This window comes from Thamnophis elegans, chromosome 9 (assembly GCF_009769535.1).
Source record: "Thamnophis elegans isolate rThaEle1 chromosome 9, rThaEle1.pri, whole genome shotgun sequence".
Classification (NCBI taxonomy): Eukaryota; Metazoa; Chordata; class Lepidosauria; order Squamata; family Colubridae; genus Thamnophis; species Thamnophis elegans.
This window is the reverse complement of record NC_045549.1, coordinates 1019866-1040146: the sequence shown is the minus strand read 5'-3', so window position 1 is coordinate 1040146 and position 20281 is coordinate 1019866. Positions and strand designations below refer to the sequence as shown.

The 20281-nt window shown below is 47.9% G+C and overlaps 1 protein-coding gene across 2 annotated transcripts in view; it reads left to right on the top strand.

Moving 5' to 3' along the window:
• The window catches only part of ZNF638 (zinc finger protein 638), a 45751-nt gene extending 26492 nt beyond the window's left edge, over nt 1–19259 (top strand). For both annotated transcript variants that reach the window (XM_032224157.1, XM_032224158.1), the window contains 13 exons: nt 922–1053; nt 1246–1371; nt 1991–2032; nt 2717–2857; nt 3724–3849; nt 4176–4225; nt 7985–9293; nt 9810–9863; nt 10428–11745; nt 13949–14221; nt 15338–15427; nt 16708–16826; nt 18964–19259. In XM_032224157.1, the coding sequence (XP_032080048.1) occupies nt 922–1053; nt 1246–1371; nt 1991–2032; nt 2717–2857; nt 3724–3849; nt 4176–4225; nt 7985–9293; nt 9810–9863; nt 10428–11745; nt 13949–14221; nt 15338–15427; nt 16708–16826; nt 18964–19032 (3849 nt within the window). In that variant the 3' untranslated portion in view covers nt 19033–19259. The remainder of the gene's footprint in view (nt 1–921; nt 1054–1245; nt 1372–1990; nt 2033–2716; nt 2858–3723; nt 3850–4175; nt 4226–7984; nt 9294–9809; nt 9864–10427; nt 11746–13948; nt 14222–15337; nt 15428–16707; nt 16827–18963) is intronic.
• The last annotated feature ends 1022 nt before the right edge of the window (nt 19260–20281 follow it).

The window sequence follows — 20281 nt, the reverse complement described above, 5'->3', positions numbered from 1 at the left end:
ATTCTGGGAGTTGAAGTCCGGACATCTTCAAGTGGCCAAGGTTGAGAAACACTGTCCTAGGAGACCTTCAGCTGGCATAAAGTGCATCATTTGTAACTTAACTCTACAATTGTGCCATTTAAAGTAATATTCGAGCCCTTCATGTACAGGCAGTCCTCCACTTAACCACAATTGAGCCCAAAATTTCTGTTGCTGTGAAACATTTGTTAAGTGAGCTTTGCCCCATTTTATGACATTTCTTGCCATAGTTGTTAAGTGAATCACTGAAGTGGTTAATTTATTAATCCAGTGGTTAAACGAATCTGCCTTCCCCGTTGACTTTGCTTGTCAGAAGGCCCCAAAAGTTGATCCCTTGATCCCTGAGGACACTGCAAGATGAACCAGTTGCCAAGTGGCTGGATTTTGATCACGTGACCCTGAGGATGCTGCAATGGTCATAAGTGAAAAATAGTCATAAGTCACTTTTTTCAGTTCCATTGTAACGTTGAATGGTCACTAAACCAACTGTTGTAAGTTTCTCATTAAAAAATTTATAATACTCTGCATTCAATTCTCTTTTTAAACGTTCCCTCATCCCAGAAGCCAAAGTGTTTCATAGGATTATTTTTCTGAATTTCTGATTCAGATGTTGAGACTGGATTCCTGGGGCTAGAAAAGCTGGAGCGGGGGGGAGAGGATTTATTCCACCTGCCTCCATGCCAGCTTTTCCCTTTTCCAGGCGAGATAAACCTCAACAGTCTCCCTACTGGGCCAAAAACGAATTCTCAGATTTATTAGTCTCCCATCTCGCCGCTTACGGCAACTCAAAGCAGATTTGCAGCACCCAGAGAAGATTCCAGAGGGCAGACCAGGAGGGGAGGAGCCAGGAGAATATTCAGCTTTGCCCGTAAAGATTCGGATTTGTTATTTCTGTCTTTCCAGGATCCAGAAGAGATGTGTGTCGTGATGATTTCCAGTTTCCCCGAGACTGGGCTCAGTCTGGAGGAGATTCGAAACTTAACCAAGCCCTTTGGGAAAGTTAAAGATATTTTAATTGTGTCTTCGCATAAGAAGGTACTGAACAATCTGTACAGGTTGTTAGAAGAGGAAATGCACGCACACACACACACATGTTCGTTTGTTCATTCTTTATTAATTAATGGTTGAAAATGATTAATTTTTCCTCCCAGGGCCAATATTTGGAACAAAGAAGTCCTTTAGTTTCAGGTCACTGATAAAAGTTGTGTATGTGTTTTTTTTTTAAAGGCATACGTAGAAATAAGTCGCAAATCTGCAGATTCCATGGTGAAATTTTATACCTGCTTCCCAATGTGGGTGGAAAGGAACCAGCTCTGCATTTCTCTGGTCCCTGAGCTGAAGGATCTAAATGAGGTCAGTAAAAAATATTTTTTATTGCATTTATTTGCCGGCCATTTTGCCACAAGGCGACTGACTGTTCTTAAATGGTGGTTAAAGAATAAACTAAACAAAAAGTGGCTAAGGATTTATATCGGGTCGGCAACCTTAAACACTCAAAAGAGGCACAAAGGTCCTAACCGGAAGCCCCTCTCTCTCCCCCCCCCCGCCGGTTCAATTTTGGAGCCGACTGCAAGTCCGGTGTCCTTTTTCTCTACTTGTCCTAACCGAAAGCCCTATCAGTTGTGGAGCCAGCCGGTGACACGGCAGAGGGATGAAAGAGCCACATGTGGCTCCTGAGCCGTGGGGTTGCTGACCCTTGATTTATATCATTATAATCCTAGGTTGGGGAAGGCTTTTTGTTACCAAACTCCATCATTGCTTCTAAATCTGTAGTTAGGTTTAGTGAATTGCAACAACTGAAGAGGACAGAATTTTTTGGCGGCTCCTAACTATCCAGTAAGGCTTCCGGGACAGTTGAAGATTGTGGTATCCTTGGGGAGGAGTGTATGTCCCAGGAAAATGAGGAATTCAGTAAGAGGGAAAGGTACGGGAAAAGGTATATAAGGAAATATAATAACCCTTTCTTTTTTAGGAAATCATATTTACTGCGATGATTAAAGATGCAAATCCAAACGTAAGTAACAAGAATTGTTCCTTAATACGTTGTTGTTTTTCAGTTCTGGGCCCTTGGGGTAGAGAAAGGGGTTACAAAAATAGCAAAATAGATTCATTTTTTTTTGAGGGGCGGGATACAGAAATACAGGAAACAACCATAGAGAGGAATGATAGAGCTGCATCAGTGGTGGGTTGCAGGTGGTATGTCCTGGTACGGGCGTACTGGAGCCAGCCCGGAGCACTGGATACCGTTCCGGTATGGTGCTCTGGAGGGCCCGCCCGCCCAAGCTCCTTACCGGTGTTTAAAGGCTGCTCTGTGCTGGCGCATGCCGCGTACAGTACCTGCGTGATGCTCTGTGGAGCAGCTGGAACGTCGCGGAGGCAGTAAGACGCAAGCACACACTGTGCGTGTCCATGAGGACGCTGCCGGCCCTGTTCCAACCATACCGGTTGGAACTGGATTTGCAACCCACCACTGAGCTGCATATAAGATAGAGATTCACCCGGCATGTGTGGCCTTCCCCTCTCTGCCTCCTGGGTATAAGACGCCCCTCCATTTTCAAGTACACATTTGAAAGAAAAAGCACTGTCTTGTACACGGAAAAATACGGTATATACTGAGGAAGGAGTCTTTGCAAGGGTCAGCTGAGTCGCATTAAAGACCCCCTGCCCATTTCGTGTACTCTCCTTCCCTTTTCCCCAGGTGAACACGGAGACTCTGTACACCCAGTTTGTGCATCTGGGGAACCTGCCGGATGTGGGCTACTCCGAGCTTGAAATCCTTTGCGTCGGCCTTCGCTTTGGACGAGTGGATCATTACATGGTGATAACCAACAAGAACAAGGTGACCCTTCTCTTCTACAAAGGCCAATAGCTGTAGGCTGAGGAAGAATGGCAGAACCCGGGGGAGGCAGAGTGGAGAGGGGAATCAGCCCAGAATCCCTACGTGCCCCCCCCCCCCCCCAAATTCCATTGAGCCGCATCTGACTCCAAGCAGGGGCTAACCAGGGATTGAGAAGATTCCCTGGGTGGCTTTTATGGCTTTTAGCAATAACTGCATGGGCCGGCTTTTTTGTGCATTGCTGCTAAGCAAGACAAGTTGTTAAGTGGGTTTCCCCCCGTTTTACAACCTTCCTTGCCACGGTCGTTAAGCAAATCACTGCAGCTGTTAAGTTAGTCACACGGTTGTGAAGTGAATCTGGCCACCTCATGGACTTTGCTTTTCGAAAGGGGATCACATGACCCCAGGACCCTATAACCCAGAGGTCTTCAAATGAGGCCACTTTAAGACTTGTGGACTTCAACTCCCAGAATTCTCCAGCCAATTAAAGTCCACAAGTCCACAAGTCTTAAAGTGGCCAAGTTTGGGGGACCCCTACTATAACTGTCATAAATAGAAAAGGGGTCTATAAGCCACGTTTTTCAGTCTTGTTACTTCAAACGGCCATTAAATGAATGGTTGTAAGTTGAGGACTACTGTTATAGACTCTCCCTCGGCTTCAAGGAACGCTCCTCATCAGCTTGGGAGAATATTTAAAAACCTTCTTCAAGAGTTGGAAAAACTCCGCCGCTCTTTTAAAGAGCCCCATCCGACTCGCGCAAAGCTTTCCTTTCGAGGGGTGGGTGGGAAGGCAGTCGCCCCCCTTCAAGGTTCGCTTGGGAGAAACTCAGCTCCTCCCATGTTCATTTTCTGCCCTTTGAATTTTGAAGGCCATTTTCCAGCTGAACAGTGCCGAGTCTGCAGCGTCCATGTGCCGCTTCTTAAAAAAGTATCCTTACAGTTTGGGAGAAGTGGAGTTGACCGTTGCGCGTTCGCCCAGAGTAGAACCTACAGCTGTAAGTTGTCTTTTTTTATTGAGCCTCTTTGACTTGAATTCGTTTGCAGCCCTTCATGTTCAGGATGGCTCCGAATGCAGAGAATGCTTGCAATTTTTAATGTCAGCGTGTTGGTATACAGGTGTTAGGTGGGTTTTGTTGTTGCCATGTGAAGGGTGTTTGGCTGGAAATTTGCCATCTGGGCAGGGTGGAATGTAGCTTGTAGAATTCATAACCAGGATTTGTTAACGAATGTCCAATGATTTTCCAGCTTTTTTCCATGTAAGACAGTCACGTCATTATACTGTTTCTTGCATATCAAAAAAGCTGAACTTTTTTTTTAACAGGCTGATGCTGTAAAAAAAGAAGTGAAAAAGCAAGAAGCAGGCCAAGAGAGGTATTTTTTCATTGATATCCAAAGGGTGTGCATGTATTTGTGTGTGTGAGAGAGAGTGGGTGAGTGAGAGGGTGGTAGGTGTGGGATGGGATGGCAGAGATTTCAATTGTGACCGAATAAAACAAAACAGAATTCTATTTTTTTTTCCTTTTTGTGCTAAGCCTTGAATTCTGGCTTTTAAAAACCAACCCCCGCCCCTTCCCTCATTCCTTTGCCTCATTCTGCACCTGGCATGAAAGAATAAATGGGTTTTTCAATGCATGCATGTTCGTCTCGGTTGTGTTTTGTTCCTGGGACACAGGTGAGCCCCGAGAAGTGACACCACCACCACCTGTCACCGTGGGTATCCGACCCACATTTTTGAATGCCAGTGCTTTTTAAATCCTGGTGCCTATTCATGCCTTCTGTTAACATGATTCTTTTTTCTAAGTTGGTTGACTTGGGACCTGGGATATGTGACTTTATCAAGCCGTTTGAGTGCAGCCCAGGAGGTCACAGCCTGGGCTGCCATCCTCTAAATTCTGCAAACAAACTGCTAAATTACGTTCAGAGGTTAAAACACTTCAAAGGAGAGGTAACACAATGTTCAAATAGTCGTATTGGGACTTAATTTATATATTTATAAGAAGTAAGGGGACAAAGATATTTTAATGCATAATAAAGGGACATTTTCCTTTCAAAATGTCTTTTGTAACCCCAAACCCATCTCTTCCCTAGTTTACTTTAGATACGTAAATATAATTTGCCTATCTATATATTGTAGATACACATTTAAAATAAATGTACTTCAGGCAACCAGAACCTTTGAAACGATATCTGTGGTGTTCGCTAACTATATGATGATGTAGATTTGGAGCAGGTTTTGTGTATTTTATTTTACCACAACTAATAAAATACTGTTTTTAGAGTACTTACTTCTACACATCCAGCCTCTTGAGGAGTTGATGGTCTCTGCATGTTGCCTATGGAGAGCACTGGCATATGGGCACTCTGGTCCCTTCTCCTGTAAATGTCTCGGTATTTCCCATCAGAAAATGCTTGGATTTCTGGGTTAAACCGGGAGCAGCTACACTCCGGGGTGACTCTCCATAAACAGTTCCATCTTTTATTGCCTCTTTTTGCCTGTTCTGCCAAAGGGAGGGAACAGTACGGCTGCTAGGTATTCCAAAGCTGTTACTTTCTAAACTTTTCTTTTTAGGCATTTCAATTTAAAATGGAAGAACCTCCGTGTTAACTTATATAAAGCAGGGGTGTCTAACTTGGCAACTTGAAGACTTGTGGACTTCAACTCCCAGAATTCCCCAGCCGGCCTTGCCAAGTTGCCAAAGTTGGACACCCTGTTGTAAATGCTGCTTCTTACACTGATTACAGATGAAAGTAAGAAAATATTGGAAGCCATGGAAACAGAAAGAAAGCTTAATTTTTCTTTTGCCTTGTTCTTATCAATAGAATTTTGGGAAACCCCGGAGAAACATATTTATGGCTTTGTAGTCGGTCAGGCATGCTTGATGAAACCTTTCCAGCATTTGCCAGCAATTACCAATGGGTGACACAGACGGGATGAGCAGGTCCTCTTCTCGATGTGGGGACCTGGCATCTGTCCTGAATTTTTTTTCCCTGCCCCATCTCTCTATCCCCTCCCTCCCCTCCCGCCAAAGAAAGCAGAACAAAATGACTGAACAATGAACTGAATTTCGAGCTGAGAACAAGAGCTCCATCATTGGAGGTTTTAAAGAAGAGACTGGACAAGCACTTGTCTGAAATGATCTAGGGTCTCCTGCTTGAGACCTCCAAGGTCCCTTCCAACTCTGTTATTCTGTTAAGTTGGATGCTGCCCTTTGACTTCCAAACAGATTGGTTCTGTTTTATTGCTCTCTGTGGATTGTCCTTTTCATTCAGTTCCTCAGTAGTCCGAAGAGAAGGGGCAGCCTTAGTGTCAGAACACGAATGCGGAACAAGCTCTTTAATGCTCCCTGAAATCAAGAGGACTTGTCAAGTTCCTGCAACTTTTATTTTTATTTTCTGGTTTTCCCATACATCTTCAGCACGTTTTCTTTCTTATTTATGAATCCTAGTTTTGTTATACTTTGTTTTTATCAAATGATTTCAGATTTGCAAGGCATCCCAACCACCCAAGGTTTTTTCCCCCCCACTTAAAATATCATTCTCCCAAGCGAATTGTCCAATTCCCGTATTCCTTGAAAGCTATTTGAAATATTCTTGGGAGGTTGCTTATGAACAATAATGCTCCTTGATTAAGGCGATTGAATGGACTTTGAACAACGTCTTCATCCTTTTTTCAGAAGAAAAGGAATTCAGTGCTATTTACTTTATTGGTGAAAAGCAAAAAAAGGGAGGGGGATTTTGCACTCATCTTTGGAAATCTTTAGTTTAAAAACCTGCTTTTGCAGGACTGCTATTTATCGTTAACACTTGCAGTCCCTTTCCACCTATATTATGTAAGATGCTGGTTTGGGAAGGGTATCTCTCAGGATTGAACAGTGTGCCTAGAATATCAACGTCATTGAAAGGGCGATCACAGCTCAAAAGTCCCAGCCAAAGCTTGAACAGATTTTGATTCGGCTTTGGAATCTCGTTCAGAACGGAGTCAGTCTGACTTCTCTTTAATCCACCCTTCTGTGGTCATCGTCTTCTTCTTTGCTGGCTGTTGGAAAAGCCAACCCTCATTTGAAAGAGCAGAGATTGGCAGTTCTGTTAGAGACCAGATCTCGATCTTTTAAAATCGGCCCTGCTTTCCAGGACTCTGCCCTCTTTATCATTTTTTGCAGAAGATTGCGAGAACTTCTCCCGTGATGACAAAGGCCTCTGAAGCTTGCAATCAATCAGTTCATGTCTGATTCTTTTACCGATTCTAAGGAGAACTGAAGGGTTTTTTTTGGGGGGGGGGGCGGTGTTATGCACAACTGTCTACTATTCTGTCTGGTTTGTGTTTCTTGTGCCAGCCCTACAAACGACAATTCCTGCCCATGATCCCGTTTCAGTGTCCTGTCATCATCTATTGTAGTGATATCAAGACTCCATCCCCTTTCTCTAAATAACCCACACTGTCCTTGGAATCATGAGATAATGGCAGATGGTTGTCCCAAAGGGAGGGAGTGGGGAATGGAAGATCTCCTTAGAGCTTTCCAGAAGGCATTTGGCTGAAAACGGTTGGGAAACAAATAAACCAAAACAGGCTTTCAACCAGGGCTGTTGAAACTGCTGATATTTTTGAAAATGTTTCTCTGCAGTATTATCCCCTACATTTGTCTCATAATTCAGGTTTCCTTGGGAACTTTCTGGCACTTGGGATCCCCTTTTACACGTGGATATTTCTGTTCCCCTTGGAAGTGTCCTGACTCATTTGGGCTCAGGCCGCTGAGCCTGTGGACAAATTATTAACATTTCTGTTCTCAGTTTAACTCGTTCACAATCCGAGCACAAGTTCTCTTGTGTATTTTGTTGTATGTGGGGTTTTTTTCCTCCCTGCCTTAAGTTCTAATCTTCTCAGCTCCGGGGTCACCCAGGGCATCTGTGTAGTGAGCTTCGGAGGAGCCCTTTAGGGTTGCCTCCCATCATGGTAGGTAGCTTAGAAGCGTTTCCCCCATGCTTAAACCGAGGTTAGTAGAATAAGTTAGATCTCCCCATCCTAAGCCATTAGAGCTTCAGGAGGTCCCAGCCGTTGGCATCAAGAAGTAATTGATAACTGTGGCATTCTCAACATAGCTTGATTTGTTCTGTTTTTTTAAATACATTTAGCCCTGACTTGAAAACAATTCCCGAAGGATCAGGAGTGGTGCCCCCATCTGCTGTTCCTCCCACGGAGGCCAAGGAAGACCGCGGGTCTGATCCGGAGGCTATCCCAGACACAGAGACTAAGCGCTTGGGTAGCGAGAAGGTGGTAGGGGAAGCGGCTTCCCAGCCCCTGAAGACGGAAGACTTGAAAGAAGACCCGGAAGCGTTAAAAAAAGACTTTGGGCTTGGAGCTCCAAGCACAGGCCAGGATTTTGAGTCTCCAGACCTGAAACCCGAAGAAGCCGGCACTTTGTCCTCCTCTGCTCTGGTAAAGGAAGAAAAAAAGACTGATCATTCTGACCCGGAATTGCCGAGAAAGGCCCCTCTGCCTGACGGAGAGAAGGCAAAGGAGGAATTAGGGAAAGCAGAAGAATTTCGCGGTGACGCAAACGAAGGAACCCCCGGAGCCCTCTCGGCCTCAGCCACGGAGGAAGAGACCAAGGCAGACCTCGGGCCGGGCTCCACCCAAGCTGCCCTGCAGGAAACGCCAAGCGCTGATCCTCTGTCCAGTAACAGGCTGGCTTCTCCAGAAGCAGATGCTACCGAACCCACCACCAGCTTAGCAGAGACACCTGCTCCCAAGGTGAAGGTGAAGGTGGAGGAAGAGCTGGAGGGCGCCTCTAGCGCCTCCCAAGCGAGTGCGGCGGTAGCCGAGCCAGTGGCGGCGGAAATGAAGGAGAAAGTAAAGGGAAGGGCTCAGCTGCTGCAGAGGGTTGAAGTGACCCTGGAGAAACTCCCGAAAGACTGGGCCTCAAGCGCTGAAGAAGTCAAACTGCAAGAGACCCCAGAGGAGAAGGCCAAGGTACAGAAGCCCGAGGAAATTGTGACAAAGACACCGCAAGGTAAAGGACCGGGACCAGCGGAAGCCGAGGAATCCTGCACAGCGAGCGCGCAGGAGGCAGAGACTGTAGCCGACACAGAGGCCGCTCCTGCCCCCAAGGCTTTGAACACACCCAAGACCAGACTTTCGGGTCGAAGGAAAGAGAAAAAGCCGCCCAGCAAGCCAGCTGCCAAGAGCCAAGGGGCGGCTGAGAAGACGCCGTCGCCAAAACCAGTGAGTCAGCAAAGGCCGGCAAACGTCCGGTCCAGCATCCCAGATAGCGCCAAGTCTAAACTAAGCATGAGTTCGGTGGTGGTGGTTGCGTTAGGTGGTGGGAAGAGCTCCTCGCAGCAAGACAAGGACCCCCCGGCGGAGACCAAGGGGAGTCCCAAGCAGAGCCGAGAGCAAGACAGTAGATCCTCCAACCTCAAGCGGGATACCGGCGGCAATAAGGTGAGGAGGGGATTAAAGCGCTGGCTGGTCCCTAACCTTGACGCTTCTTCCAGTCCTTGAACGAGTCCCTGTCCCCTCCCTGTACGCGATTACTGCACTTGGCGCCACCAAACCGGTTGGCGCCATGCAGCGTCGGTTGGGAGGTGCGTTCGGAAGTGGCTTAAACCTGGAGGCGTTTGGCGGAAGGGAGGAAAGAGACGGCTCTTCATGATGCAGATTTCTGAACGGACACGTGGTGTTTGTTCCTTCCTTCCACTGGCGGTTCCTGAGATTCTCCCGTTGCGAGCTGCGGCTTCTCGTGCAGCATCCCGGCTGTTTTGCGTAGACTCCATCCTGAAGTCAGATAAGTTACCCGTAAAAACCACTGGTGCGCTGAATGCTCAGGTCTTAAGAACGATTGGCACGGTCTCAACTTGTAGTGTGTAAAGAATGCCACCTCTTTGATGATAAATTGTGCTCACGAGGCTGCTGTCCTCATTGCTCACCATCTTCCCATTTCTCCACCCCCCCCCCCAGGTGTCCGCTGAGAGAAATACCAGAAGCTCTAAAAACAATCCTAAACCCAAAGAGGTGAGCGAGTCAGTGAACACTCTTCTTGTAACCCAGGGGAATGGGATGTGGGAAGGACTTTAGGCGGGGGTGGGGGTCAAACTTGATTTAATTGAGGGTTGCATCAGGGTGGTATTGACTTGGGGCGTTGGAGGGGGACGTGGCCAGTTTGATGTCACTCATGTCAGGTATGGGCACAAATGAGAGAGAGGGGGAGGAAGAGAGAGGAGAGGGAGACATAGATACATAGATTGGATGGACGGATGTATAGACACAGAAATAGACTCCAAAAAGACAAGCCAGCTGCTTATCTGCTTCTTTGAACCTATGAAAGATCTCCTTCGTTCTAGATCACCCTCTTAAGCAAGCTCTGGCAACTTTACATCCTGTGGAATTATGGGAGTTGAAGTCCACAGGTTGTACAGTCCTTCCGAAGCATCCTCTGACTCTTGCGTTGCCTGCATGCTTCCTTTTTTTCTTTTTTGTCTTCTGATATCTGCCATAATGACATGTGTCTCTAAGTCGTTTACAAATCAAATGATGTAATACGGTGGTTTTGGGTCCCCCCCCTTTGTCTTTCTGTAGGAAGAGGAGCTTTTTCCATTTAATTTGGACGAGTTTGTGACCATGGATGAAGTTGTCGATGAAGCTGAGCCCCCTCAGCCTAGGAAGAACCCCGTAAGGGGCAAAAGGAAGGACCCCCCAAAGAAGAACCTTCCCTGCGAACCAGGCTCCAAGAGGAAGAAAGGCAAGGGGTTGGTCGCGGCCGAGAGCGAGGTCTCCTTCGTGACCTTGGATGAAATCGGAGAAGACGAAGGCGGGATGGGCCAGGCGGACCTTCTGAGCTTGGAAGCCATGACCGACGACGCCCAGGGACTGGTCACGGTTGACGAAGTGAACGAAGAGGAGGAGCTGATCGATGAAGATATTAAAGATCCCCAGTCGCTGGTCACTTTGGACGAGATCTCCGAGCAAGAGGATGTCACTCTCCCGGAGGGAGCCAAGGGAGCTTTCGCTTCAGGGGAGAGCGAGCCGGACCTCAAGACAGAGCCTTTAGTGACAGTGGATGAGATCGGAGAGGTGGAAGAGCTTCCCTTGAACCAGCTTTCCCACTTGAAGGATGAGGAGGTGCTCAAATGCTGCAAGGAAGACGAGAAAGGAGGGGTTGAAGACGCCGGAGATTTTCTCTCTTCCCAGATCCCGGACGATCCCAGCATTTTAGTCACGGTGGACGAGATTCACGAAGACAGCGACGACCAGCCCTTGATGACTATAGACGAAGTGACTGAAGATGATGAAGATTTCTTGGAAGACTTCAACCGCCTGAAAGAAGAGTTTAGCTTTGTTACCGTCGACGAGGTGGGCAGCGAAGAGGAGGAGGAAGAAAAACCCGGCACGTCTGCCAGCAGAAATTTGGAAGGAGCGACCAAAACGGCACCGGAGAAAAGAGCCGACGAGAACATCCAGTCTTCTGCGGAATCAGAAAACTTTAAAATTCCAGTCAACCCCCCGTTAGAACGGATGAAAAGTGTTCAGGGTAAACCTCTGGAGGGTGAAGCATCTGCAGCCCAGCCGGGGGGTCCTGAAAATGAGAAGCCCCTGGAAGAGGAGGTAGAGCTGCCCAGGGAAAAGATTGAGCTAGAGTGTAAAGAAAAGGAGGAAGGAAAAGACGTGGAGCAAACGGAGACACTCACCGAATCTGACGCCGGTTGCAAGCAGCTGCGGACAGATAGGAAGCGGGTCGGCCTCGAGGTGGAGAGGCCCTCCAAGAAGCAGCGAAAACTCGTTGAGGAGCAGACCGGAAGTCTAAAGGTGCCCCTTCTCTCTGCAGAGCCGGTAGAGAACCAGAAGGAGCAGCCTTGCAGCAAGGGAAGCGACTCCCAAGAGGAGCAGCAACCGCTCGGTAAGGGTGCCTTTGCGTGGTGTCATGGTTCTGAGGCATACCATAATTAAATCATGAGCCTCGAGCCAAGCTTCAAAATAAATTCAATTACTTATTAAGAGCAACCTGTGCAGCGCACACCCAAGTGAAGCCAGCTCTGACCCCATGTAATTTACGGCCCAATTATGACCCTGTTTCCCCCCTCCCTCCCCAGGGTGTGTCATAAATCACATTCTCCAAGGGTCGGGGCTGTAGTGATCACGCCCCTCCGGCTGTTGTAGGTAACTTAGGACACAGCCTTGAGAAAAGTATGCGTGGAATGTGTTTGTGCTGCTCCATCAGTTTTCCCCCCTTCTTGCCTATGGCAACTCGAGAGCAGGCCAAGGGTGCTTTGCGAGTTGACACGTAGCAGGTGTCGACCCTGTGGTTGGGGGGTGTGCGTGCAATATGCTGACTCTGTAAACCGCTTAGAGCTGTAGAAGCACCGTGAAGCGGTATATAAATCTCAGGGCTGTTGCTACTGTAAAGAAACACTGCACCCCCTTTTTTTTGGGGGGGTGGCTGTCTGATTGGGGCGAGCCTTACTGGGGTTGGTTAATGGATCAGATAGAAGATCACAACTCCTTGCCCTCCCCCCCCATTTGTATACAGGTAGTCCTTAACAACAGTTCGTTTAGCGACTGTTCGTAGTTACAACGGCACTGGAAAAACTGACCTATGGTTCTCCACACTTACGACCGTTGCAGCATCTCCCCCCGGTCACGTGATGAAGATTCAGACTTTCTTGGCAACTGACTCGTATTTATGATGGCTGCAGTGTCCCAGGTCACGTGATCCCCTTTTGTGGCCAAGCCAAGTCAACCGGGAAGTCAGGACAAGCCCATGTTACTAACTTCACTTAACAACTATGACAAGAAAGGTTGTAAAAGGGGGCAAAGCTCAACAAACATCTCACTTAGCGACAGACATTTGGGGCTCAATTGTAGTCCTAAGCCGAGGACTACCTGTAATACCTCAGAAGGCTCCGAAGCCGCCTCTTTATTTGCACATGATTGGAAATAGGAAAAAGGAAAATAAACAAAAGTGTCATGTCCAGGACCTCAGCCAAATCCATTCTGGATTACCATATTTTTCTGAGTAAGACGCACCTCCCCCCCCCTCAAATGAGGGTGAAAATTTGGGTGCATCTTATACACCGAATGTACCCCCCCTCCCCCCTTTGGCCTCTGCCTCCCAGCAATTTACCTCCTTGTAGCAAAGAGAGAAAATGGGGGTTTTGGAGGCAGCAATGGGCTATAGCAATCCCTGCAGCCATTGAAAGTGAAACTTGAGAAACTGAAAGTGAAACTTGCTGTTTGCTCCAGGAGGCAAATTGCTGGGAGGCAGTGGCAGATTTTTTTTTCTTGTGCTAATCAGGCTGTTTGCTGCAAAGAAGTCAGTCAATAACTATAAATGCCTGTAGAATGTTCAAATTATTAGTCTTATTTTTTAAAGACTGTTTTATTCTTGTTCTAGACAAACTTAACAAAATGAAGAAGCTTTTTAAAATAAATGCTTCGCCTGAAGAGGCCCAGTGCTGTTGTATCTCCTTTTAAACAGCAGAGAATAATGTATACTTCCAGAAAGCCACGTCAATTTTAACAGCATCTGTAGAAGTATAGTCTGAAATGTAACACCACAAACAGTGCATATCTTCTGTATTGTTTGCTGTTTGTTGCAAGAAGGCAAATTGCTGGGAGGCAGAAGTAGATTTCCCCCCCTTGTTTTCCTCCCCAAAAGCTAGGGGCGTCTTATACTTCGGAGCATCTTATACTCTGAAAAATATGGTAGCCTTGGTTCAGCACAATCAAAGGTTTTGGCCATTCCAGGTTTTAAATGCAGGGAAGTCCTGGAGGCTGTGAGGGACTGGATGAGGGACAGCAGCCTTTGGCCGAACGAAACGGCCTTGGGTGCAGGAAGCTTCACGATCCGGGACTTTAAACTCCTTTGTTCTGGATGGGGGGGAGGGGTGCCTCTGCCCCATACAGACCCAGCCTTTGCCTTGGGGTTCCTCCTGGACTCCTCCTGTACCAAGGCCCCACAGTTCAGCCCCGAGCTACAAATCTCCTCTTCCAACGTGGTTTTATATGGTTTTTGGATTGGGAGAGTTGGCTGAAAGACGGGCGGCCATATTAAGCGCTCCAAGTAAAAAGACCCCAATCTATTGAGATTTCTGTCCTGACAGGCGACGGGGCGAGGCCTGCAGAGGACGCTGCGCCTGAAGCAACCGAAACGGAGGTGGAAGGAAGCCCAGCGGCCACTTCAGAGGAGGAGAGGAAGGGAGACGCTGTAGCGATACCACCCCCGAGCCCAGGGATTTCCACAGAGGGCATGGCAGCTGGAGAACCACAGGCGGCACCCAAAGCAGCTGCCCAGAATCCTGAGCTGAGCTCTGATGTGGCCTTGGGAAAGGGCAGTGAGGCCGATCCTTTGCAGCCCTGCGAAAAGCCTTGCAGAGGTAGGAACCAGAGGGAGAGGGGGGGTAGCACCATGGCCCATGCTTGGCCCCATTCGTGGCTCTGCCCTCACGGCTGCAGCCGTTGCTCTTGCCAAGCAGCGCAGCATCTCTTGCAACTCACTCTACCTGGGGCTGCCCTTGGAAAGTATCCGGAAGCTCCTGTTGCTTCAAAATGCAGCAGCCCGCATGGTTTTGTGCAGGCCCAGTGCAGGTGCCTGTGTTGCCTTTCCCGCGGGAGCTGCACTGGCTGCCAAATTGACCCAGGTGCAATTCAAGGTGCTGGTTGTCGCCTTCCAAGCCTTCATGGCCTGGGAGCAGGTTATTTGAAAGGCCCCTCTTTCCCCAGTGGCATCCATCCACCTGACCCACCAGAGAGGGGAGGCAGGGGACGTTACTGGCCCCGTCTCTTTTAGGAGGACCCAGAAGAAGGGCCTTCTCTGTGGTGGCCCCCTCCCTGTGGAACATCATCCTCACAGAGATTAGTCTGGCCCCCACTTGGACCCCCTTTCACAAGGTCCTGCCAATGGGCTTGGGGAACCCCGAGTGGGAGGGAGCCCATCCTCTCTTGACGGATTGCTGTGGGCTTTTCTCTTCTTTCGGCCTGCCTGCCACACTGATGGCCTTGGTGGCTCCTTGGGCTGGTTGTCTTTGTTTTTTGTTTACTGCTAGCTTATTTGTCCGAGTTGATGGTTCCTTGATTGGGATATGGGGGCTTATTGCTTTTGCCATGACTGCATATGGGGCTTTCATTTTTTGTGAAGCCGTCCAGAGTGAGTGGGCGGCCAGATACATTTCCTAGATAAATCAATAAATCTGAACCTTGGAGGAGCAAGTAAGAAGTCAAGCATAAATGAAAAGGGGTGCATTTATTACACGAGAACACTCTACAAGAACCAGGGTCAGGGGAATTCAAGGTGGGCTGGGCTTGGATCTCTTGTGGGCACAAAGGGACTCCGGACTGATGATATGCTTGACCCCTCCCTCGGGCCCAGCCTGGTCACCTCCTGCAGGCGGGCGGGCGGGTGGGCAGCCACTGGCCATGTATGGAAAGAGCGTGGCACAATGGCAGCATGGGGTCAGTTACCATCTTTCCTAATCTGAACGTCGCTGTTGTAGATCGGATGGAATCCAAAAGTGAAGAACCAGAAAGTAAACAGAGAAAAACAGATTCCTCGGAGAAACCGAAGGCTCCAAGCCAGCTGAAAGGTAAGCCTTTGGGGCAGCAGACGCTGAAAGGAAACCCTTATGGTGGCCTTCAGGGTTCAGCCGAGGTCACTTGCCGAGAATGGCAGCTTGTTTGTCTTCGCTGTACTTTGAACTCAGTACTGATGTCTGAGCAGTTAAGAGCGGGGTCTCCTGTGCGCCGCTTGGAGAATCCAAGCATGGGTTTAACTTTGTCCATTTGCCTTGAGATCGAGTTAGGAAAAAGTCCTGGCTTTCTGCATGTTTCTCCCTCCCTTCAAAGACCGTAGGCAGTTAGGGTGCTCCGAAGCGTCCCCCAAACCCTGAGGCCAGGGAGCGGAAGTGGGAGGAGAATGGCGCTTTGCGTATCCCTGTCTGGCATTTCTTGGTTTAGGAAATAATGGAAGTGAGGGAAAAATTAGGGAGGGGATTAAAAATAAGCATCAAGACGCTTTCTTGCTCTGTTTAGATAGCCTTGTGGTGAGATGGGCAGCAAACGAACTAGAGATCGATAGATGAGAGAGGGGTGAGAATATGATAGAAGATGAATAGATAGAGGATAGATGGATAGAGGATGGATGGATGGATGGATGGATGGATGGATGGATGGATGGATAGATAGATAGATAGATAGATAGATAGATAGATAGATAGATAGATAGATAGATAGATAGATAGATGATAGATAGATAGAGGAGAGGGGGGAGAATATGATAGAGGATAGATGGATAGAGGATGGATGGATGGATGGATGGATGGATGGATGGATAGATAGATAGATAGATAGATAGATAGATAGATAGATAGATAGATAGATAGATGAGAGAGAGAGATGGATAGAGATGGATAGAGAGAAGATAGATATCATAGAGAACAGTTAGATAGACAGACAGACAGATGGATGAGGGGGGAAAGATATGATAGATAAATAGATAGAGGATGGATGGATGGATAGATAGATAGATAGATAGATAGATAGATAGATAGATAGATAGATAGATAGAGGAGAGGGGGAGAATATGATAGAAGATGAATAGATAGTGGATGGATGGATGGATGGATAGATAGATAGATAGATGGAGTGGATAGATAGATAGATAGATGAGAGGGAGAGATGGGTAGATGGATGGCTAGAGAGTGGATAGATATCATAGAGAACAGATAGATAGACACAGATGGATGGGGGGGAGATATGATAGATGAATGGATGAAGAGGGAGGGAGGGAGGGAGGGAGATGGAGATGAAAGGATGAACTGAACTAGTCCTTGTTAATAGAGAATTTCTTTGTTTTGGGCTCTTCTAGATTTAGACTTCCTTGTCCCCAAAGCCGGCTTCTTTTGTCAGATCTGCTCCTGCTTCTGTGTGGATGAAGCCTCCATGAAGAGCCACTGCCAGACTCCCCTCCACCAGCAGAACATGGAGGTACTGCTTTTCCACCGGGGCAAGGAGCCCCAAGGGTGAAACGGGGGAGCAGGGTGCGAATCCTGCCCTTCCTGCAGGGGCCCTGGGGAGGAATGCTGCTGGGTCCTTGGGCGAAAACCAGTGGATCCCATTCCAAGGATCCTCCCCACACAAGAGATTCTTCCGGGGTCTTTGTGGCAGGAAAGGAGATCAAGGAGAAAGCCGGGAGGCTCAAAGGATCCCAGGAACCACAGCTAGTCCTCGACTTATGACCACCATTGAGCCCAACATTTATGTGGCTAAGTGAGAAATTTGTTGGGTGAATTCTGCCCCGTTTTACAACTTTTCTTGCCACGGATGTTAAGTGAATCACTGAAGCAGTTAAGTTAGTAACTTGGGATGTTAAGTGAATCGGGCTTCCCCCATTGACTTTGTCAGAAGGTCCCAAAATTACCCCGGGACACTGTGACCGTCGTAACTATGAACCAGCCGTCAAGCATCCAGTGTAGATCACGTGAGCCTGGGGATGCTGCAAAGAAGGGTTGCAGCTGGTAAAAGGTCATAAAGTCCCCTTTTCCACTGCTGTTTCCCAGGGCTGTTGTAACTGAACGGTCATTAAATGAACTGTCGTCAGTCAAGGACTACCTGTGTTTCCCCCCATCCATGTGTTCAATCAGAAGTTTCCCCATTTTCTTTCTTGCCACCTTCTCTAAACTGGTGAATGGCAGCTCTTGCTTCTTAAGCCATTTCCCAAACCCTTACTGATCGGGGAACCGACTCACTCTCGCATCACAATGGACCAGTGGTGGGGTGGGGAGCTGCAGAGGGTGTGTGGAGGCCCCAAATCACACCACACACAGAGGAGAGAGTCTAAAAGCGGAGTCCGGGCTTGGCTTCAATACCCGAACTAGGTAACATCAGCACTAATGACCCAGTTTGGGGGTCCAGGGGTTCAAGTAAGTGTGAATCGCTTTGGAAGAGAGGAAGGCCTGTCCTCAGCATCTGTGGGTGAGCTCTAAACTGCACTTGCTAGGGAAAAAAGCTTTTGATGCCCCAGGGATCAGCGTGGCTGGCTGCGGGATTCTGGGAGTTGGGAGTCCACAAGTCTTCAAGTGACCAAGGTTGGAGACCCCTGCCCTCGCGGACTGTGCAGTGGGCAGGATGACTCTGTGGTAGTTTTGAAAAAGCAGACTCCGTCCTAGGGATCCTTGGGGAAGGGCCTGAGAATAAGGCCACCATTAATGTAGAGCCCTGAACAAAAAGAGCCCAGCACCTCCCCCCTGCAGTCATCAGCCAGACCAGCATAAATGAACTACTAACGGTGAACATCAGACCAACAATCACGTCAACAATACCCCAACCAGGAAACTGGCAGAGAAGCCAACAGCCCAAGACGGCCCCCACCAACACTGACAGTCAAGCCAGTAGAAAAGAAACGGACTGCAAACCACACTCCTCGCTGTCAGGTTTCCTAAAAATGCCCTATTCATGAGTATTGAGCCAAGTTTCAATACAAAGCCAGACATTTATCAGGAGCGCCATTAGGCAAGGCCTTTCCGCAGTCAGAGCTGAGCTTTGAGCTGACCTTTACCCCTGTTCCTCTCCTCTCCTCTGTGTCATAAATCATATTCCCCAATGAGGTGCACCCCTCCCAAGCCTGCTGCAGTCATCTGAGATACGACCTTATGCATGGAATGTGCTCTTCCCCCCTTCCCTCACCATGACAACTTTAGCAGCTGACACTAGCACTGATGATGTTACCTAGTTTGGGTCATGAAGCCTCTTGCAAGGAAACCACCAAGCTCAGAGACCACCAAGGACCTCACCCACCCCTCCTCCCTGCAAACCGTACCCCCTTCTGGCACTGATGACATTCCTTAGTTGGGTCATGAAACGTCTGTAAGGAAACCCCCAAGCTCAGAGGGCACCCAAGACCCCTCTTGTCAATCCTGAGCTGCAGATACTCTCCTTTCTTAGATCCCTGAAGTTTTTGTGCACAAGCCTTGGTGTCACACTTAGAAGAGTGCAGATAAAAATGATAGAAAAAGATAACAACTTTCTCAAAAACGGGGCAACTGATTAGCCTTTGGGAAAAAAATAAACCCTGAACCCCTCTTATAATTTGTCATAAAGCAAAGGTTTTCCCCATCTTTTTCAGAAATTCATGGTCAAGAGCCCAGCGGAGGAGAAAGAAAAAGAAGATACGGAAAAAGAGAGTTTAACGTGATGGGAAGACGGGAAGTGCCTCCGCAGAATTTCATTTAGGGTCCAGTTGCTTTTTTTTGTGTTCCGTTCCTGGTTTTGTTTCGTTTTTACTTGGTTCCTTTTGAAGATTTTCATGCCGTATTCACTTCGCTTCCTTCGAGAAGCAGGCTATTAAAATTGTGTAGTGATTTTTATTTCCTTCCACAATAACGCTGGAAGCGCTCAAATAAATTCTTACCGTAGAGCCAAGAGGTTGGGTTTTTTGTTTTTGATTCTGAGTGGCAGAAATGGCCGCCCTTGTGCCGTTTGGACGTCAGTTGTGCACCCCGAGTTTCCACCGCAGACAAATTGACGGGGGTCTCCCGCTCAGCGGTTTTATTAGCCTGTGTTGTCTGGCATTTTGTCATCGTATTTGGCACATTTAATACAATAGCAGAGTTGGAAGGGACCTTGGAGGTCTTCTAGTCCAACCCCCTGCCTAGGCAGGAAACCCTATACCGTTTCAGACAAATGGCTATCCAACATCTTCTTAAAGACTTCCAGTGTTGGGCATTCACAACTTCTTGAGGCAAGGAGTTCCACTGATTAACTGTTCTAACTGTCAGGAAATTTCTCCTTAGTTCTAAGTTGCTTCTCTCCTTGATTAGTTTCCATCCATTGCTTCTTATTCTACCCTCAGGTGCTTTGGAGAATAGTTTGACTCTCTCTTCTTTGGGGCAACCCCTGAGATATTGGAAGACTGCTGTTGTGTCACCCCATGTCCTTCTTTTCATTAGACCCAGTTCCTGCAACCGTTCTTCATATGTTTTGGCCTCCAGTCCCCTAAGCATCTTCTCTGCACTCTTTCCAGAGTCTCCACATCTTTTCTACATCATGGTGACCAAAACTGGATGCCGTATTCCAAGTGTGGCCTCACCAAGGCCTTATAAAGTGGTATAAACACTTCACGTGATCTTGATTCTCTCCGTCTGTTTATGCAGCCTAGAACTGTGTTGGCTTTTTTGGCAGCTGCTGCACACGGTTGGCTCATATTTAAATGGTTGTCCACTAGGACTCCAAGATCTCTATCATAGTTAACTACTGTTGAGCAAGGTACCACATGTACTATATAGCAATATAGCAGTAGACTTATATACCGCTTCATAGGCCTTTCAGGCCTCTCTAAGCGGTTTACAGAGAGTCAGCATATTGCCCCCAACAATCTGGGTCCTCATTTTACCCACCTCGGAAGGATGGAAGGCTGAGTCAACCCTGAGCCGGTGAGATTTGAA